The following is a 21,479-nucleotide window of genomic DNA, read 5'->3' as shown; positions in this document are numbered from 1 at the left end:
ATGAGATTAACTCTCACTCACAAAAAAATTCAATCAGTATACACATTTCAAAGAATTTAAATTCCTGAAGAATTCAAATATATATTTTGTGAATTTAGTTTCATGTTCTTGTTCAAAAGAACTAGAGAAAAAAAGTATTTCACAGATCCAGATAATGAAATTATCTTTGTCCTTATTATATTTCTTTGTCATTGAAATTCTTAACTGTATTCAAATTGTATAATTATGTCTGAGGAGCCAAAGGGATGCTTATGAATCAACTGTTTCAAGATCAGTTCTGGAATAGAATCTCAGTACCAGCTATTGGTGAAGCACTACACATAGGGGAAAAAACTTGCCTGTTTTCCAAGTTTAATCTTACTTTTTTAAAGCTTTAGCGAGCAGGTAGCTCTAAGTAAACTCATATTGGAGAAATCTGTAGAGAAACTTTGCTAATCATGTTTTCAATCAACCATTAGAATAAATCTATTATGCTTATAGAGTGATTATATTATTTTCCCCAACACAGGAAGCAATTTTGGATCTATGTGTTAAAAACATTTTTGTTGGCATGCAACAACAAAAAAATTGTAAAAGAATTAGATAGAAATAACTTCTTTTTTCCAGAGCATTAAGATTAACTTCAAAGATGTAAGCGATCATGATCAATAAGTTATGAATTAAATGCATTTACATAGTAAATCTGTAACCATAGTATTAAAATCTTATGGATTTAAGTTCAGACCATCATCCACCTAAATTTCTCAGTCTATTCAAATGTTTTACTACATAGTAGTAAGTGTTCTCACCAGACTAAAAGACCATATACATGAATGAATACAATTCAGTTAGAAAAACAACTCCTTCAATCTAAGTTTATTTTTATTATCTACATGGCTATCTTTATGAGGTCGTCTGAACATGAAGAATAAGTCATGTTCTCCATCAGCTAAAACTTTATATGTGTTACAGTGTATTAAAGTAGTCCTAATTAAACTGAGTGAATGTCACGAATCAATTTTCGTGTCCTAAAGGCACACACGCAGTCTTCTTATGAGATGACCGCTAAGGACAGGCGCATTTCCCAAACACTTTCTCGGTACGTATAAAGCTATTTTACTGAAAACAAAACAAAGCTAAACACAGTAAATAAGTCTGGGGAAAACTAGGTAGAACAAAATTTTACATGTTTCAACATTTCATCAACGTGGTATTTCTCAGAGCCTCTAATTTCCTAACCCACCCTTATCCTATTATGAAACAGTTCAGGAAACATCACTTTGGAATCACAGTTTTCTAGTTTGCTACCATTCCTACAGTCTAAAGGAGATGTTATCATGTCTGTTATTCAACAGTTTGATCTACATGTTAGGAGTCTCGTTCTTACCCTCTGTTCATTTTCTTCTCCTACCTATCTTTATTACAACTTAGCAATTGACAGAATTCTTAATCTTTCTGTAACTGGCCTCATTACCATCCTTTCTTCACACAGCCCCATTAACCACTTTTAAGCTGAACATCCACATAGACACTGCCCAGTCTAATTCATTTATTATGCCATGATTAGAATTAACATCCAAATATGCCATGATGTATGCTTGCTCTCCAGTTTATAATTACATAAAGATTCAATCTACTGTTGACAGCATGACACTAAGAGTCACCCTTAAACGGCAGAAGAGAGAGCTAAAAGGGCCTTGAGCCCTGATGGCATTGTGGAGCTGTCACACCTGAACCAGTGACCTGCAGACTTCTTTCACATGGCCTAAAAATAAGCAGGATAGGATTAATTCTGTTTCGAGCTGCTATTACTAGCAGCCAAAAGCAGCCCCTAACTCATACACTTGTTCACTGGGACATTTCTGCCAACATCTGAATAAAAAGTAGTCAACAATCCAAGGACAAGAGACCACCCAATACTAGCTGCCTCTTTATTTATAATTCTCTAACTTGTGTTTTGAAATTTCCTACTTAAGATGTCTGTGCTAATGACTTGATAATTGTTTATGACTTTTCAATGAAGTGTGAAGTACTCACAAAGCAAATTTACAAATGTCAAGTACAACTTGAGAATTATTGTGTCTTTTTTCTCTGAGATGCAATTTTGTATGGGGATGCTTTTATAAGCTAAAAGCAACACCAAACATATGGAGGAACTAATGACAGGCCTCTGGAGAGTTTATGAGACAGAAAATGTTCTGTAGCAAAAATCCAATGACCTGTGCCCAAATCTCTTTCAATATCACAGCCAGAGAGATAGCAAGTAGGCAGTGGAGGAGGATGACTTCTCTATTTCCTCTTAGCAGCTCTGCTCTGGTCTGATTCCCAGCAGCCTCACTTTTAAACTCTCAATAAACCAAGAAGACAGGAACAGGTGAAAAAGAAAAATGGAGTATCTGACCTTACTTTCAAAAATGCTTTCTGTGGAAGAAATAACATCATTATCATACAATGAGTTCTTCCTACTTTAAGCCCAGCTCAATCTCAACAGACGGATCCCAAATACCTCTGCCATGAGAAAACTGCGAAGATATTCAAGGTACTACCTTGAATATATTTTTTAAAGACTCAAGTCAACTAATGAAATCTCAAGAATACTTTCTTCCCAAGTTTAGTGAAAGGCAGTTGAAATACTGTAACTAAAAATTTAATTAACCCTCATTACAATTAGTAGTATCAGTTGTGGATCAATTTTTTAATAATGACTTTATGTGCTATGTACACTTTCCACATATGAGAATACCTATAAAAGATTCACTTTTTAAATCTATAATCAGAGCATATTTTTAATGATTTAAAAATAATATCAAAGCATAATCTGGAAGAAATACTAACCTAAGCTACAGTGAAACAATAGGCAAAACTCCTCCCCCAGTGTGGGAATCTCCTCTGCACTGATCCTAATGAATGGCAGCCTCAATTCTGGTATGATGATGGAAATCTTACTATCACAAAAGGTAAGCTTATTGGGAAGCACTGTTTACAAAGCCCTCTGCTATTCTGAGCCAAAGGCTGTACTCATTGTTTCTGATCTGCAATACGAAAATAACTGAGTTCTACTCCGTCATTCATTTGACAGACCATCCAAGAGCTAAAGATGGCTTTGATATCAATACTCAGGCCATCGCTTTTCATCCCAATTCCTTATATCGGCCATATATGACAAGGTTTCTAGGCTCTTCTACTTCCTGGCTGTTCTTCTAGGCTTAAACTTTTTTGTCAATGCCCCTATCAAAAAATGAGGTATCCAAGAACAAATGGATATGAAATAGGATGAAATTAAATGGCTATATAATGAAGTGGAGCTCTTTATCTCCCTGGATTATAACTATGATTTACTTGATACCAAATCCTTGGTCAAGAAGTAACCTCAATTACCACACTGTACTTGGGGAAAAGTGGGATCAGTTTTATAATAATGTTTTACTACTCCATTTACAGAAATGCACTACAATAAAAAGTTGAGACAGCCAGTACTTTGTCAACAGATTTCTTGAAAAATTGGTGACTCTGAAAACTGGTGGGTTTTCTACAGCAAACCTTATAAGGGATATAATTATCAAAAACTTCATCAAAACATAAGCATTTTGGGCTGTCAGCATAACTGAAAATGTTTTCTTGGTGTGACACATGTATCTTTGAAATTGGTTTGATTTAGTGTGCTTTTACTTCAATAAAAATTCAGTATTACAATTAAAAAAGACACTTCATCAAAAATAAAAGCTTATGACCTGAAATTTTAAAAGATTTTGTTTTAAGTCCACTTTTCAATATATTACCTGGTACCATAATCCACAACCACCCAATCTTTTGCAGTTCCTGTGATAGCATCATGATGTTGAAATAGTCCCAAATTCCTTCTTGCTTCTGTCAGCATCATATAATGGGATGATGAAAGAAATTTACTTATCTTGTATTGCTGAGCTTGTTTCAGGGCGAAATAGTAAAGAATTTCAGCAGCCCTAATTGCATAAAACAGTCATTAATTTTTATTTCAAAACAAACATTTTAGTTTACTACCTAAAATAGGTGGCACTGATACATTTTCAAATGTGTTTTTTTTTAAATCCATGATTTCAGTACAATCAGTTTATAAGACAGATATTGATAATAAACATTTCTATAAAACCACAAAGGTATCCACCTAATACATCTAAATTCTCAATCATCAAAGAACACCATGTCTCAGTGATATAAGGAAGAGAAGCCAGTACCTGTTGACAGAAAGATATGTCCATTTACATATAACATAGGGAAAAAATATCTCAAAGCAGTAAGAACTGGATAAATGTTTCCGTCCTTTCTTCTTAGCAGCTTAGACATATACCATGAACTTCATCACCAGAAAGCCATTTACTCTCACATAGGTACATTAAGAGGAGAGGTGGTGGGGAAATGCATGGCCACATGAGTGTTAGACTAACAGTAAAGGAGAAGAAGAAAATGATGGCCAGACAGCTCAGAGACAAGAGTTAGTCCAAGTGCTGAATGATAACATACAACAACTATAGAGAATTTAACATTAGAAACTGAAAGATGATAAATCTTATGCCATCTTTTCTTAGTATTTTAAAGTAAAGAATAAAAATACTTTAGCTTAAGGACAGTTTTGAGCAATAATATGGGGGTTTATAATTTTCATCTTTAATGTTTTTCATCTGAGGACATGGTTCAAGATGGGTTTCTTAAAAGTTCTTTAAAAAGAGACATGCCTTGATGGAGCGAAAAATATAAGAAGATTCTTTACCACAAACATGTTAAGATGATGGAGAGGAAAATCAAGGAAGCATGAAAATGTATCAAGGTATCAAAAAACAAGGAGAGATTCAAACTGCTTAAAAAAAAAAAGAATTTGCTTGAATTGTTGAAATAATTTAAAGAAACTAAATATTCTCCACTTTACAAAATTATAAGCCTTCTGAAATTCATGGCATGAGAATCACTATATAGGAATTAAGGAAATTATATGTATATGTATGCATATATATCCAGAGCAAGTATTCCTGGTTATGGAAAGAATATATATACATATAAATACTCCAAAATGTAAAAAAGTGGATTTCAAGAATATTTTCTTCTTTGCACATTTCTATTTTATACACATTTTTTACAAATGAGCTGAGGATGAAATATCATTTTCACACAATTAACTTATTTTCAAATAAATTAATTACATTTTGAAATTCAACTTACTATAGGTTTATTGTTTTAGTTTAAAGCAGCAGAATTATCAAAATATATTACCAGTAGTAATATATTTAAGTAACACCTTAAACAAGTTCAATAAATTAAGATTGAACCAATATTCATAACTCTTTGCCACTAAAAAATACTTGACCCAAAAATTATGAATAACATAAAGATAACTAACTGTAAAGATAACTAACATAAAGATAACTAAGATTCTGTTGGGTAAGAATGCAGAAATCTCTGTAATATATAAATCTATTTTGTTACAAATAATGTATATTCATCTGGCACGTTTGTGAATATCTCCCCAAATAGTCAAAGGTTAGGCTTTTTAAATAACAGTTACTGTTAGTTTGTGGGAACAGTAGCACAACAACAGTAAAAATAATAAAAACACACACTACTATAAAAAAGTACAATTCTTAAAGAAATTATTGATTTTTATAAAAAGTCTGTCCAAAATATATTCAATATTCATTAGTACATAGAAGAGGGTAGGTTTGATATAAATTTTTATTTTTAATACCGAGATTCATCATGAAAATCAATCATCATGAATTCATATTTTGAACTTAATTGACAATGAATTTGTCATGAAAATAAATTACTCTCCTGAGCTACACACATAGAAAAAGCCTCAGGATTCCCTTGGGGTGGTTTCTCTTTATCAAAAAACAATGAGACTCAGTTACATAGAATTGTACTCTCCACTATGACAGCCACTAGCCACATGTGGCTATGTATATTAAAATTCATTAAAATTAAATAAAATTAAGAGTTCAGTTTCTCAGTCCCATTGGTCAAATTTCAAGTGCTCTATAGTTACATGTGGCTAGTGGCTACCATACTTCATAAACAGTGCAGAAATAGAGTATTTCTATCACTGCAGAAAGTTCTATTGGATAGTGACTGAAAAGAACTGGATAATGCAGGGTTAGAGTGTTTTTATGTTTTTCTAATGACTTTCCTGTCGTCTCCATATCTGTTTACTTTTTCAACCAATCACTCTGCCTCCACCTGTTCTCATCTCTTTCAAATTTTCTTCTTCTAAGCAGAAAATCATACCTATAGAAATGTGTTTCAAATAAATAAATAAGAACCGAGATGGAGTCTCTAAAGTTCTCCCACATATAAAGTACATTGGTTTTAGAGCATGTACTTTGAGGCCTACATTTTGGCTACTGAGAGACCCTATTTGCTCCTTTTGACCCTTGCCCCTGTTTCCAACAATTCAGCTTGCCAGGTTACTGACATGCAGACACACGATGATGTCACTGAATACTACCATGGTGTGCAAATAATATAAGTAGTTTAATTAGAAAAATATAAAACATTGAATACAACTCCCAGAAAATCTAATTACATAAACTGCTTTTCCTTCCAGAATAAAAGCCTCTGTAATAATCTGATTATGGTTTGGAGACACATCTCTGATTGCATTAAAATTTCACAATTACATTAAATGCATCCTAACACTGCATAAATGCTGTATATTATGCAAAACTCTACAGATAGGTTATGATAACATAAAAGAAGTGAAAAAATAAATGTAGCTATCTAAAGGTAACTGTACCTTAAATGGGATTCCAATATCCTATCCATTCGTTTGTAAAAGGGTCTGGATGTAAAGTAGCCACTCCAGTAATGATCATCTCTGTCAGCATAAGTGAAAAAATCTCCACTTAGAACCGGGAACATTGATTGGCTATTCTTTCTATTGGCTGCATCTTCTTTATCCAGTGCATCAAAATAATCTGATAAAGTCCCAAACTGTATCTAGAAAAAAAAAAAAAAGGTACATTTCACTTATTCACACATTCATCTCTACCTTAAAATTGCTTCTAGCACTTTAAGGAAAAGTTACTAATAAATATTTAAGACATGCTTCCAAGTTAAGACAAATATATAGCTCAGACTTACTCAAATGCAGGGGGGGGAAGCACTCAGTGACTTTCGTTTACTTGCATCAAGTCCCAAATTAAACTAAGAGAAAACTTGTACACCTATGCAGTAAGAAGAGTTATTTAGAGCTACCAATTTGTGGATCTGAAAACTCCTTACATATCCCTAGAATCTCCAAGTGTGCAAGGATCAGGATATGGAATAATCCAGAGATGAATGGAAAGTGGGGGAAGCAGCAAAAATAAAGGACACGTATTTTGAGTAAAATGTTCCAGAAGTCTGGAAAAACAGTTTTGTTAGCTATTAACTATTTTCATATATCATATGCACATACCCTCCCCTGGCCTCCCCTTCTCCCCAGTTTGTGTTCTTTATAATGGAGAGAAGAGAGACTTTTGAGAACAGCAGGTCATTAAAAAAACGGACTTTCTCTACCAGCAGGTAACAATGAATATAGGTAAAACACAAAGAGGGAAAAGAAATGCAAGGCTGACTGCTCAAATGAAAAGGTTTTTCTGACTAGTGACTCAAATTACTAGTACATAAATCCATTTTTATGAGCCCAAACGATTCTATAAATCAAAGGAAAAAAGAAACATTACACCAGACCTCATAAACAGATATTAAAAGGCAGCGTTGCTAGAAGTAAACAATTAGACATTAAGTAGGGAATGTGTTCTTTTTAATAAGATGCTAATTTTGCTGTTTCTGACCTTATGCATACATACATACACACACACAGATATTGAGAGCCATTTTGATTCAGTGTGGCAGAAAAATAATTAAAAGTAGTCAAAAAGAGTTAGTGGCACTCCAACAGTTATTAAGAACAGCACAGAAGCTGGATCCTGATGATGTGGCTTTGAATTCCATCTCTACCACTTATGAAACATGTGATTTTGAGCATAGTATATAATGTCTCTGGGTCTCTCTGTGTTACAGCTAATAGGGTTCTAAGTAAAATGCTTAGAAACATGACTGGCAAATAACGGTATAAGTTTTAGCTATTATTCTTCCATTGCAAAGGCAAAATATTAACCAGAAACATAACAATGACATTAGTAAGATAAATATGTCATTATATATAAATATAAGTCATTATAATGACTTATAAGATAATATAAGTCATTATAATCTAATATAATTGTGGTATAATAAATTTTGTAACAGCAAAGTGGATGTCTATTTCCAAATCCTTACGCTTAACATTAAAGAAAATCAATTTTCAACTATATTATCTACTCTTATCTTGGCTTCAGCAAATATAGTGTTTCTTGGGCAAGTTAATCTATTTGTGCCTCAGTTTCCTCATGAGTAATTATAGTACCTACCAGAAAATGTTCGGAGAATTCAATAATTGTTAAAGTAAAGCACTTTACTTGAGGGCATTATGCTAAGTAGATAAAGAGAAAGATAAATACTGTGGATCTCACTTAGATGTGAAATGTAATAATAATAATAAACAACTCAGGAAAAGAGAGCAGATGTGTGGTTATCAGAGGTGGTGGGTAGGGAGGAGGAGTTGGAGAAAGGTAGTCCAAAGGTATAAACTTCCAGTTATAAGAGAAATAAGTACTAGGACTGTAATATACAATATGATGACTACAGTTAACACTGCTGTATATGTATGAAAATTGTGAAGAGAGTAAATCCTAAGAGTTCTCATCACAAGGAAAATATTTTTTCTTTTTCTTTTTTTATTATACCTATATGAGATGATGGATGCTAATTAAACTTATTGAGGTAATCATTCCACAATATATGTAGGTCAAATCGTTATGCTGTACACCTTAAACATAAACAGTGATATATGTCAAATTATATCTCAGTAAAACTAGAAAAAAATTTTTAAATAAAGTAAAGCACTTAAAAAACTTAATTACCAAATCATAATCTCTCAATACATTTTAGTTAATATTACGTATTACTCCCTAATCTCATTACCAGGAAGCAGAATGTAATTACTAGGAAGCAGAATATGTGTGTGTGAACATGCAAGAAATGAGGGTCACAAATACAAGGAAATACAGCATTAACTTCAGACCCAATAGGTTCAGATGAGCTCAATAACCAATGCAATACTGAGGAGAACAAAACTAGAAGAATTATACTATCAGACAGTAAGATCTATTATAAAGCTATAGTAATTAAGACAGTATGAGATCAGTCAGATAGACAAAAATGAATAGAAAGTCTAGACACAGACCCACACATACATTCATCTCACTCATGATTAATGATAAAGATGACACTGCAGTACAGTGGGCAAACTGTGGTCTTCAATAAATGGTGCTGGATATTCACATGGGCAAAAAGTATCTCGATCCCTCCCTTCACACAATACACAACAATCTATTCCAAACATACTACAGACCTAAATGTTGAAGGTAAAACAATAAAACTTCTAGAGGATAGCTTCAGAAGAAATATATTTTCATGACTATAGGGGTAAACAAAATTTTCTTAAGCGAAACATAACATGCACTAACCATAAAGGAAAATACTGCTGTATTACATTCAATTAAAATTAAGAGTTTCTGTTCATCAAAAGACAGCATTAAGAGAGAGAAAACACAAGCTATACAGTGGGAGACAACATGTGTATAACTTCTATCTGAAAAAAAGACTCAATCCAAAATACATAAGAGAACTATAAATGGTTAGGAAAAAGACAGATGACCCAATTTAATAAAAAAAATCATCAAAAGACTTATATAGGCACTTCACAAAAGAGGATATCCAAATGGCAATAAACTTATGAAAAGAGACTCAACCTCATTAACTACCAGAAATACAAAATAAAACCATCACATCTATCATAAAGGATTAAAAAAAAATCCTGACAATACAAAGTTTGAGAAAGGAAGTGGAGCAACTGAAACCGTCATACAATGCAATATCCAGTGCTTCTGTTTTGGAATCTTGTTTGGCAATATCTAGTGATGTTGAACATGTAAATTCCCAATAACCCCAGAACTCCATCCCATTTTATACCCACATAAACTCATACACATGTATACCAAAACATGCCATACACATGTATACCAAAACATGCACAAAATGTTCAAAGCAGCATTATTTGTAATAGGCAAAAACTGGAAACAACCCAAATGTTCATCAACAATAGAATGGATAAATGGTGGTATATATATATCAAATGGATACTAGAAATACTATACGGCATTGGGACTTCCCTGGTGGTCCAGTGGCTAAGACTCCACACTCCCAATGCAGGGGGTCTGGGTTCGATCCCTGGTCAGGGAACTAGATCCCACATGCTGCAACCAAGAGTTCGCATGCCGCAACTAAAGATCCCGCAGGCCACAACAAAGATCCCGCATTTGGCAAACGAAGATCCCGCATGCCGCAACTAAGGCCCGATGCAGCCAAATAAATAAATAAATATTTCTTAAAAAGGAAAAAAGAAATACTCTACAGCATAAAAAGTTAATGAACTACTGTTACAGCAACACGTAACGGTGGGTGGATGAATTTCAAAAACATAATGTGGAGCAAAAAAAGCTAGACACAAAATAACACATATTTAAGATTCCCTTCTCATAAAATTCAAAAACAGGCAACACTAATCGCAGTGATAGAAATGAAAATAGTGGTTACTTTTGAAGGAATTGGTAATGACTTAGAGGACATCTGTGGGACCCTTCCAGGGGCTATAAATGTTCTACATCTTGATCTGGATGGTGGTTACATGGGGGGGTTAATTATTATTATTTTTTTTTATTGAAGTATAGTTGATTTACAATGCTGTGCCAATCTCTGCCGTACAGGAAAGTGACTCAGTTATACACATATAGACATCCTTTTTTTTAATATTACATGGGGGTTTTAAAACTTGAAAATATTCTTTGTATAGTTAGTGGTTTGCACACTTCTATGTATATGATACATCAACTTTTTAAATTACTTTAAAATTGTTCTAGTGGGCAAACAAAGGAGGAAATAGGTAAAATACTAAAAGCAGGATTAAATTCTTCAGAATCATGCAGTGGATCCTTTTGCATACCTCAAAACCATTCCCCAAGAAGATAATGAGATAAGATCCCCACATACATACGGACTCTTCTAATCAAACGTCCATGTATGCACTTTATCTTTGAGATTACAGGGATGATTTAAATATAGGCCCGATGCTCAGAGTTTATAACATGGTAGAAATTCAGTTTTAAGTATCTTGAATAACCTCAATATTTTATTTAAGTATATTTATTTATTTAATATTATTTAAGTTTACTTAATAAATTTGAATTCTCACTACATAAAAGGTGATATATCATCACCTTTCTAATTTCCTACCAGGTATATCACTTCCTCTCTATGGTATTTTCACATATCTTTTACTGTCTTCAAGGCTCATATGTGAATATAATAAACTGTTGGATAATTCATTTTCTCATATAGGGTCCAACATATGACTCGTTTGAATTCTAACTTACACAATGCATCTGTTAAAAAGAAAACAAAATGCTTTTGTGAGATCAGGAAAATTTGAATCTATCTGGATATATGATATTAAATTACTTTTAATTTTTTAGATGTGATAATGGTATTACGATCATACTTTTTACACCAAGTCCTTTTCATTTAGAGATACATACTGAAATCGTTATAGACAAAAATACATGACCGCTGAGATTTGCTCCAAAATAATTCGAGAGAGAGGAGTGAGATGACAGTGGGGCACAGCTGAAACAAGAGTGACCTTGAGTTGATGAATGTTGTAGCTGAGTCATGGATATGGGAAGCAGGAGTGGGGTGGAGGAAGGAATTTACACTATTCTCACAACTTCAGGGTACATAATAGATTTTCCACGGGGGGAAGAAAGAGCAAGAACGACAGACAAATGATTAATTTTAGAAGCCTTCTCATCTAAGAAAAACGCTACTGTAGTCTCTGGATACAAGACGTTTGTTTGCAAAACTCTTGACATGTGCATCTGCCAGTCACACTACTAAATCACAGGATGCAACTGCAAGAAACAACACACTTTCAGCAGGAAAGGAAAACAGGGCATCACTGGAAAATGAACATCACAACTTAGTAGGTGCATGTTTTCAACTACATAAAGTAATGCCTCTTTAATCCTCAATGAGTGGTAAGAAAGGGACAACTTTAGAAATGGAACTGTAATATAAGATAATTTTCCTCTTCATGAATTATACTTTTATAGAAGAATTACATATTCTACGAAATACTGGGATGTGGGACAAAGAAACTAAGGCTATTGTGTTTTAGCCTCTTTTAATAATGAAGGGTCAATTTCAAATACAGTCTCATAATAAAATATTTTCTCATTACCTTAACATTATATTGAGAATGAGAATTCATATAATCAAAAAGCAGTTGGTAATTCTTGAACTGATGATCCCATTCCGTGCGTTCACAGTAGCGGAAATCATCTCCTAGGGGGGCCAGGACAACTGTGGTACGGAAAAGCTTTGACTTCTTTCGGTACTGATCTAGAAGCATCTCAGCCCTACAAAAGAAAAAAGGAAAATACTACTAAGAAAAGAACAAGGGGGTAACTCATTAAAAAGTGTATTATATTAAAATATTGTGTATTTTACCTATATTCTATCTTGGCATAATTTATGAGGCAGACTTTTTAAACGACCATAGTGATTTTCTTTATCCATTTAAAATATTCATAAATTCTTATCAGAGGGAAAAACCCATAGTTTTCCAATGGAATATCCTTAGAGAAATAAAGTCACATACCAACTTTGGCATATAATTACTGGGGGCATCAATGCCCTCCTAAAGGTCAGCCACAGAGATTGGCTCCCAGATAGCCTGTCGTAAAACAATTTAGTCCAAGAAGACAGGATTTCTCATCTATATAAACTTTGAAGTTTGCTTTGACTTAATTCCCTTTCTCTAATTTAATCTAAAATTGCCTAATTAAACATAAAAAGGTATTTAGAATGAAGCCAATTATAGAACCATATTTCCTTTTCTAAAGGAAGAAAATCAACTCACTTAACACCTTCCGTCAATAATCTGAGTATTCGTCACGGTGTCCTTCTTAATACTGATCAACAGATAAAGCTTAGGAGTTGAATGAGCTATTTTGGTTTCTATCTCTCTGGGCGCTAACCCATGACTCAAAAGGTCAGCTAAACACAACGTGCTGCTGTGCTTCATATATTTCATATTCTCGTATTCTGTAAAAAACCCTTTGGGAGATGCTGAATTGGAGAACCATTTGAGGAAGTCTGGGAACACAAACTAAGAGGAAGCGCTTCTGAAAGTGAAATTAAACAAGCAGATGAACCCAGAGTAGTTCTCCATATTTCTAATGCCAAAGCTTAAAAAAACAGTGATAAATGACAAATACACTTTTTTACACACTATTCCAATTTTCATTTCAAGGATTATCCAGAATTAGATTCTAATTCGCAATATTAAAATTTATGAAGAAATCTCAAAGAATATCAATGATGGAAAGAGGCATTTTGTAGAAATTATGAAAAAAATTTAACTAAATTTAGAATCTCATATGATCTTTTTATATTGATAGTCTTTTTATATTGATAGTCTCTATTTATATTTATATTAAAAAATTTAATATTTTGCAAATATTAAATTAGCAAAAATTTAATAACTTGGGTAAAATGTAACCGTAATATTCTTTTTTAATTTAATTTTATTTATTTTTTTATACAGCAGTTCTTATTAGTTACCTATTTTATACATATTCGTGTATATATGTCAATCCCAATCTCCCAATTCATCCCACTACCACCACCACCCCCTGCCGCTTTCCCCCCGTGGTGTCCATACGTTTGTTCTCTACATCTGTGTCTCAATTTCTGCCCTGCAAACCGGTTCATCTGTACCATTTTTCTAGGTTCCACATATATGCGTTAATATACGATATTTGTTTTTCTCTTTCTGACTTACTTCACTCTGTATGACAGTCTCTAGACCCATCCACATCTCTACAAATGACCCAATTATATAACATATAATACTTAGTTTTCTGAGATTAGCATTCAATATAGTACTTAATTTTTACTAGTAATTTACTAATATTACACATTTTCCAAAAACAATTTTAGATTATTACTTACAATTAAAAAACACACATACAATGAAATTAATCACATAGAAAGATATATAAGGCCAAAGAAATACGAGGAAAAAATATACACATAAATCACCGATACAAGATATAGTATGAGTGAGCATCCAACTAGATCCCCCAGGGCAACCAGCATAAAAAAGGGTATGTGATCATTTAAATGCATCCCAAGGTTTACTACTGTAAGATATACCATATTTTGCATGTATATGTGTAAAACACATAAGAGGAAAGAAATCACAGACTCTAATGAAGTGCCTTTTCTATTCAGCATCTATCCTAACTAACTCCCAAGCTCCTGCTCACAAAGTGTCAATGCTGGGAAAGCCAAGGGACCAACCTAACCCACCTGGCAGGTAGTGGGTACTCACTAATGCACAGTAAACTTATGACAAATGTACTGACCAACATCACATTTAAAGATGCACAGCTGCAATTCTCTTCATTTATTCTACCACGTAAGAAAGAGCAACTTAACTAGAACAAAGAAAAAAAGAATTCCCTGAAACATCAAATCACCTGACATGTGAATCATCAATCATATGTAAAATATATGGTACTAGAACAAAAACTGAACTTGTTGAAGAATGGTATTTCTTTATCTGCAAAGTAGAGGAACCTGATAAACTGAACTTATTAAATGTATCACCTGTACCTTATAGTTAAATTTCATTTTCTTTAGGGAATTAAAAAATCAAATGCCATTAAGCTGGAATGCCCATGTTTGATCTTTGTTCATCACAACTTCAAAAGGAAGGTGATATCTGCACAGGAATAACCAGCAGAGCTAAGACTTCAAGACTTGTAAGAAGTTTAAAAAAAAAACTATGTAGGTATTACATAGATTCTTTCATCCGTATGCCCCAGGTGCCTGGAAACCACTTTCAGAATCACTGGAACTGACTGACCACAAGATGTGTTCTTGGGGGGATGGAGGGGTAATCTTTGAAGGGTTCTATGATACAGCGACGGGATTACACAAAATGGTTCTCAGGTACTCTAAGGAGCACCCAAAAAAGAAAAAAACGGGCCTCAAAATATCTATGAGTGCACTGGGATTCCGGTTACCCTTCAAAAAGTCTCCTATCCCTGACCACTGGAGCTGAAAGGAGTGTAAATACCATTCAGTTACAGCTGTTTTCCCAAGTAGACAGGCAAGAATCCCCCCCCCTCAAACATGCACACACACACACACACACACTGCCCCAATCCACCACCACTTCCTTTCCACTGCTCCTTTTGCTACATAATATACTGGATTACTCTCTTAGCCTAAGTAGCCTGACCCTAGAAAGCAGGCTGTTCAGGGTCTCCCATTGACCCTCACTTCTCTAGGAATCAAGAAAATGAAACCAGGTTGATCCCAAACCTTGGACAGTTTTTCAAAACAACTATGAAAGCCAGATTTTGATACAAAGGATCCATGGCTTCAAGAAGGCTGCCATGCTAAAATACTTTTTTGTCTGCCAGTGAGCGGCTCACACTGGAATGTTTTCTTTATGGCCACAAGGACACTCAATGCAAAGAGACCCAATCCCACCTTCATCCTCACACACACTTTTTTAAAAGCCTTTTTTTTTTTTTTTAGTAGTTAATTCTTTTTTTTTTTTTAACATCTTTATTGGAGTATAATTGCTTTACAATGGTGTGTTAGTTTCTGCTTTATAACAAAGTGAATCGGTTATACATATATATATGCTCAAAAATAAAGAGATTTGAGCCCAGAGCAACGATCTTACAAGGCTATATTATTTTTCTAGCAGAGCTGAGTGGTTTATATTACAACACAATGTTTTATTTTAATGCATTACATGCCACTAATTTTAAAGTGAAGAAATTAAACTTTAAAAGCACCAGAATTAGAAGTATAGGTAGCTTGGTTTAATGAGATGCTTCCATCATTAGGACAGTTTTCTTCTAAGAAAAAAAAAAAATTCATTCCTTTGATTTTTATTTAAAAATCTTTAAGTATAAATATTCCTAATTAAAGTTTTCTATAAGTCAAAAACATCAGAAAGATGCAGATGTGTATTCATCAGAGCTGGGCAGCATTCACTATTACTGAAATTGTTGTTAAGGGAACAGATAATTACACTCTTTATGTGTTCCATTTCAATAAATGTGTCTTTGCAGTTGGGCTGCTTTTCTTACCAATTTATACCATAGAGACCGTAAGTTTTATTATCAACAAAAGTATATGAAATCAATCAAACACAGTAGAAGGCTTTTATAATGAGGGCAAAGGAGACAGTAATAACAGTGTATTATAGGTTATCCATTGTATATTAATCTACTATTGTTCACTTTCCATTAAGTTATAACATACAAGACAAATAGTCAAGGCTCTGGTATTTTTAAGTTGCTTTAGATCTAGTTTGAATGAATACCTTGAACAAGGATAAGCTGGCTACTAAAAACCATTTATTCAATCCTTCAGCAACAAGCCGCTGATGCTTGCTTGTTCAAGATATTGTCTTACAAAATGCATATTTTCGTACCTGTTCTGGAGATTTCCAAGATATATTGTTTCTGGGGGGACTCCCCAGGGACAACCATATCTGCCTCCAGGAAGTCGTTTAAAATCAAACTGGCAGCATATTTTAGGATCAGGTCCGCAAGTGTGAGGGATGTCATAGCTGTAGAAGGGCATCATGTGGCAAAAAATATCTGTGACAGATCCCAGATCTAAAATAAAGAGCCAACAGACCTGCATTTATAAATTTTGTTTTCCCCAAACTGTTCAAATTTCCAGTACTTTATATATACATAATGCAAGCTCCACCCTAAATCAACAACCCCTTCAACTACTAGAACACACACCCAAGCAGCGTTTAATGACCACCAGCCAGAAGGAGGATACTCACATCTGTCTATCTACCTCTTCTATCTAAACTTAGCTGAGAGAGAAAAGCCCCACCATAAAGCAGCATCTGCTGACCTGGAAGGATATAAACTGAGCAGAAGCAAAAGTTATAACCAGCTCATCCAAAATTATGGCCGTGTCTATCCCTGGCTGCCAGCTCCGGCCACAACTGCTCCCACCTCAGGTAACAGGACACTCTGAGAGAGACCATTAGCGGCAGAGACTAGGTGAGAAGAGAGGAAGGGAGTAAAAAGGGGATCTGGAAGAATAAGGGAAGAAGAAGGAGGGGGTTGTGAAGATACTGGGGAAATACTGGTTTTGTAGTGATGAGAAAGAAGTGTACTCAGGAGAGTTTTGTGGAGTCACCCTGATGTTCACCAATAAAGAGCCAATGATGCTTTTCTCCATGGAGGCAGAGGAAAAGTAAAAGTAATTTTCAAAAGCAAAAAGAAGAATCAAAACAAAGCAAACAAAAAAGATACAGAAAACGAGCACTGGTTCCTGACACAGAATTGTTTTTAATTGAAACCTCAATGCCAGTATATGTTGATATCACTGCTTTCCAGAGGTCAAAAGCCTCCCACCAAGTAAGGCTGAAGGACTTCAATAAGAGTTAAAAGTGGTATCTTTTTATGATTCTGACCTGCAAATACCTCTTCCCCTTTATGTATGGATCTCCAATTCTCAGCAATGCATTGCTTTTATAAGAAAGACAGACAGCAAGAAAAAACAAACAAGCAACATGTACATTTAAAAAAACTGAAAACAACTGCTTCATTAAGAACCAGAACACACAAAGAAGCTCTACTTGATTCCAAAACATCATTTTAAAGCAACATGTCCAAATCTATCAGGTAAGTCTTAAAATATTCCAGTTTTCTCTCACACTCCATTTAGTTAAAATAATTACCAGGTCTTTTCCAAACTTTAAAGCTATTATAATCCGTACATTTGTGTGCTGTAAGTTGTTTCACTGAATCACATTCATGATTGTCACATCATGGATGCTGGTCGCTAATGCTTGCTATCTGCACAGAGGCTGTCATAGTCCCAGGACTTATGGCAACCTCCTTTCCTTTCTGCTATGAATCAAGGACATACTCCACATCCTACTACCTCTCTTCATGTCATACTATTTAGCAGCTCATTTACACATTTCAGTTTATCTGCTGTATTTGGTGGTGTTTGTCTTTTATCAAATTAGACTATAATTTTCTTATAAGCAAGATTTCTTCTTAACATGGTATTAAGTACATAAAAGTACTCAGTAATTTCCTGGTGATAGATATTTACGGGCAATTTGAATGTAAGCAATATTTTAAGTAGGGCTTCCTCAAATTAATAATCCTTTTTATAAAACAATTAGTATGCTCCTTTGCATTTGATCAAAGTATACAGGATGCAATCCCCTACAAGCTCTTGTTTTCCCTACAGATTAGGTTTAATTTTTCAGGATAAAAAATTATATAGCTAATATGTTTCCTTACTGAAAAAAACAACAGTACACATAAAGATACCATCTAAATTTACAAATGACTTTTCCGAAACACTTCAGGAGGGTCTTAGATGACACAGAGAAGCAAGTATGATGTCATGTAGTGATTTCTGAACATTGTCTTAGCAATGAAATCCTTTTTTTGGATGAGATTTTACCAAGAACTTAATACTGATGGTGGTATATACTAGGGGTTAGGGACCTGGGCTTTGGAACAGCACAGAACTGGATTCAAATCTCAGCTCTGTACCCACTACCTGTATGACTTTTGGCAAATGGCTTCACATATCTAAGCCTCCGTTTCTTCACCATTTAAAAGGGATAATTATAGGAACTAATTTAAAGAATTATAAAGATTCAATGAAAGAGTGAATATAAAGCATCTAACGCCATGCATGGCCAATAATAAGGACTCAATAAATAAAATTAAGTAAGAAAATAAGGTGTTCTGAATTACATGGGGGTTGGGAAAGGCAAAGGCCTCTCAGGAGGCCTAAATCTTGTCACCTCTGCCCCAGCAAAGAGCTGGAGAAGTACATCTTTAGAACACCTGCGTGCCCACAGAACAGTGTGAAAACAAGCGACACAGGTAATAGGAGAGCTGTTCTAGTAGGACAGGATTAAGGTTTTAAAAGGCAACTCTTACTAGATGCAGAGACAGGAGAGACAGAAGGAAGAAACACTGGCTGAATGAGAGATATATGACTGGACATTAGTTCTAATGCACATACAACTTTGTGATAAAACAGGTACTTTTTAAAAGAGAAGCAAGTGAAAGCATTACTTGCAAGAGACTAATTACTTGTATTTATTTACTTCCATTAGGCTTAAAAATCTACAATGTTCTATAGATAAATATCTTCACCAATGCTTAAAAGACTCCTGACACAAATACATTGAAAAAACAATTATGTGTATCTTTAGGCAACCATATTTTCAAGACTGACACTCTGAATAAAACCCATAACAGCATGAGTTCATAACCCCTGTGAAATAACATCTAGGTCAAGTGAGATCTTCAACTTTCATCAAACCCTACGTACCCCAATTCTGTCTCCAAAAAAACTCCAGCGTTTTATGCAATGCAAAATGTTTTTTAACTGCATAATGAACTCTCTGGATAAGCATGTGAGAAAATCCAGCACGTTTTAGAAGATAAGCCATTGTTGGTGAATGTCCAAAAGGATCGATAGACCAGCCAGACCGAGGTTTCACCCCTGTTGATAAAGAAAATGTGTTATTGTTTTAAATTGATAAATGAAACAGAAGAAGTCACAACACATTTAGACCCATCAGAGTTCTTTTGGTCTACTGGATTCTAAAATAAAGGGGCTGCCCAGCATTACCCTTAGTGAGCATTCCCAGCAGGACTCCCTGAGAGGAGGATACTGCCACTGCTGTGTTCTCCCGGGCAGGGTGAATAACACTGGAAGTTAATCAGTTGGAGGTGAAATAAGCACTCTGCCACCTGATAGATATTAGAAAGCTACTGCACTCAGTGGAGGCAGAGAAAGAATCAGGACCAAGTCACTGTCCTCTAGGATCTAACAGTCCTGTCTTCTGTGGAGACGCATAACCCAGCAACTCCCTGTTACATAATACAGAAAAGTAACCTAAGTCATTTCAACTTGCACTCCCCAACCCCAACATTAAGGGATTTTAAACTATCTTGTATAGCTTACAATAGTCCCAAATCATCATCATATACAGTAGCAGAAATGGCCAAAGTAACTGTACCATATTTCATTAAATCTTAAGACATTTTGATGCTGGTGCTTTCTACCAAGAATGGGTCAATAGAATTTTTCACACCTGACTCACACCAATTCTAAGAGTGAAGCCCTAAAGATACATCTCAATTTCACAGAGGATAAAATATAAAAAACATAATAAATGCACAGATTAGAATTAATGAAATAAGATTATTCATTGGGCATTATACAAATCTGATCTTTTATTTATTCAGGATTCTCAAAGAAGGCTTCTACAAACAACCTATAAATCGACATAAGTATAGAATTGTGCACATTTTGTTCACTCAAACACCTGTTTAGCACCTTTCATGTGCCGCAGACTAAAAGAGGCCCTAGGATTACAAAAATGAGTCAATCTTGATCCTGATTCTAGTTGCAGAGATTATGATGCAAATAGGTGTAACACAGGATAACAGAAAAGAGAACAGAGAGAACTCTGTAGAACAATATTGAAGATTAACACCGAGGTGAGAAGCCACCAAGGAGACTGAGAAGGAAAAGTCAGAACTGTCAGAGGACCAAGAGTATGTGTCAAAACTCAAAGTGACCATATAATTTGTCCATTTCACATATGTAATTTACCTCCAAAAAATTATAAAGAAATCTTGAACTCTAGTAATTTTGGGTTTTTGTGGTAGTATAGGTTTAGCAATTCTGAAACTTTCATGTATTTCAAGACTGAGTAAATTAGAATAAAGGAGCCAGGTTTTACACCGTTAAGAAAAGGAACTATAGAGTATGTAAATATGAAAGAGCAGAACCCTATGATACTGAGTTGAAATAGGAGATAGTAGTACTAACATGAATAAATATACATATATACACACAAATATATGTTTAAACAAACTCTCTCTATATATACATATACACACACATGCACACACACATGCACATACACACACACACACACACACACACACACATTTCTTAGCTCAGTGCAATAACACCTCAGTACCAAACAACATTATCTTCAATCCCAGACTTTGACCTCTAAATGCCATGCTCTATTAAAAATAACCTTAAAGAAATTACTTATTCCAGGGCTGAGGCTAGGAAAGTACAAGATAACCCTGGAACATATTCTTGGGGCATAAATTAAAGAAATGGTCAAAGGGTCATGGGAACATATAAAAATAAATCAGGAGATAGCTGAAGGGGCTTCCACTGGCCAAATGCAGGACAACTGGGGAATC

General features: G+C 34.5%; 1 protein-coding gene across 1 annotated transcript in view; it reads right to left on the bottom strand.

The window, feature by feature from the left end:
• MAN2A1 (mannosidase alpha class 2A member 1) overlaps positions 1 to 21,479 on the bottom strand; it is a 159,785-nt gene that overhangs the window by 68,399 nt on the left and 69,907 nt on the right. Inside the window, exons 6-10 of the mRNA XM_029218227.1 lie at positions 19,576 to 19,749; positions 16,673 to 16,859; positions 12,389 to 12,566; positions 6,743 to 6,945; positions 3,759 to 3,941 (exon numbers count right to left, since the gene is read on the bottom strand). Of these exons, the coding sequence (XP_029074060.1) occupies positions 3,759 to 3,941; positions 6,743 to 6,945; positions 12,389 to 12,566; positions 16,673 to 16,859; positions 19,576 to 19,749 (925 nt within the window). The remainder of the gene's footprint in view (positions 1 to 3,758; positions 3,942 to 6,742; positions 6,946 to 12,388; positions 12,567 to 16,672; positions 16,860 to 19,575; positions 19,750 to 21,479) is intronic.

Source organism: Monodon monoceros, unplaced genomic scaffold, assembly GCF_005190385.1.
Source record: "Monodon monoceros isolate NGI ecotype Baffin Bay Population unplaced genomic scaffold, NGI_Narwhal_1 Super_Scaffold_12, whole genome shotgun sequence".
Classification (NCBI taxonomy): Eukaryota; Metazoa; Chordata; class Mammalia; order Artiodactyla; family Monodontidae; genus Monodon; species Monodon monoceros.
Note: the sequence above shows the minus strand (reverse complement) of the source record. Positions and strands in the feature narration are given on the sequence as shown.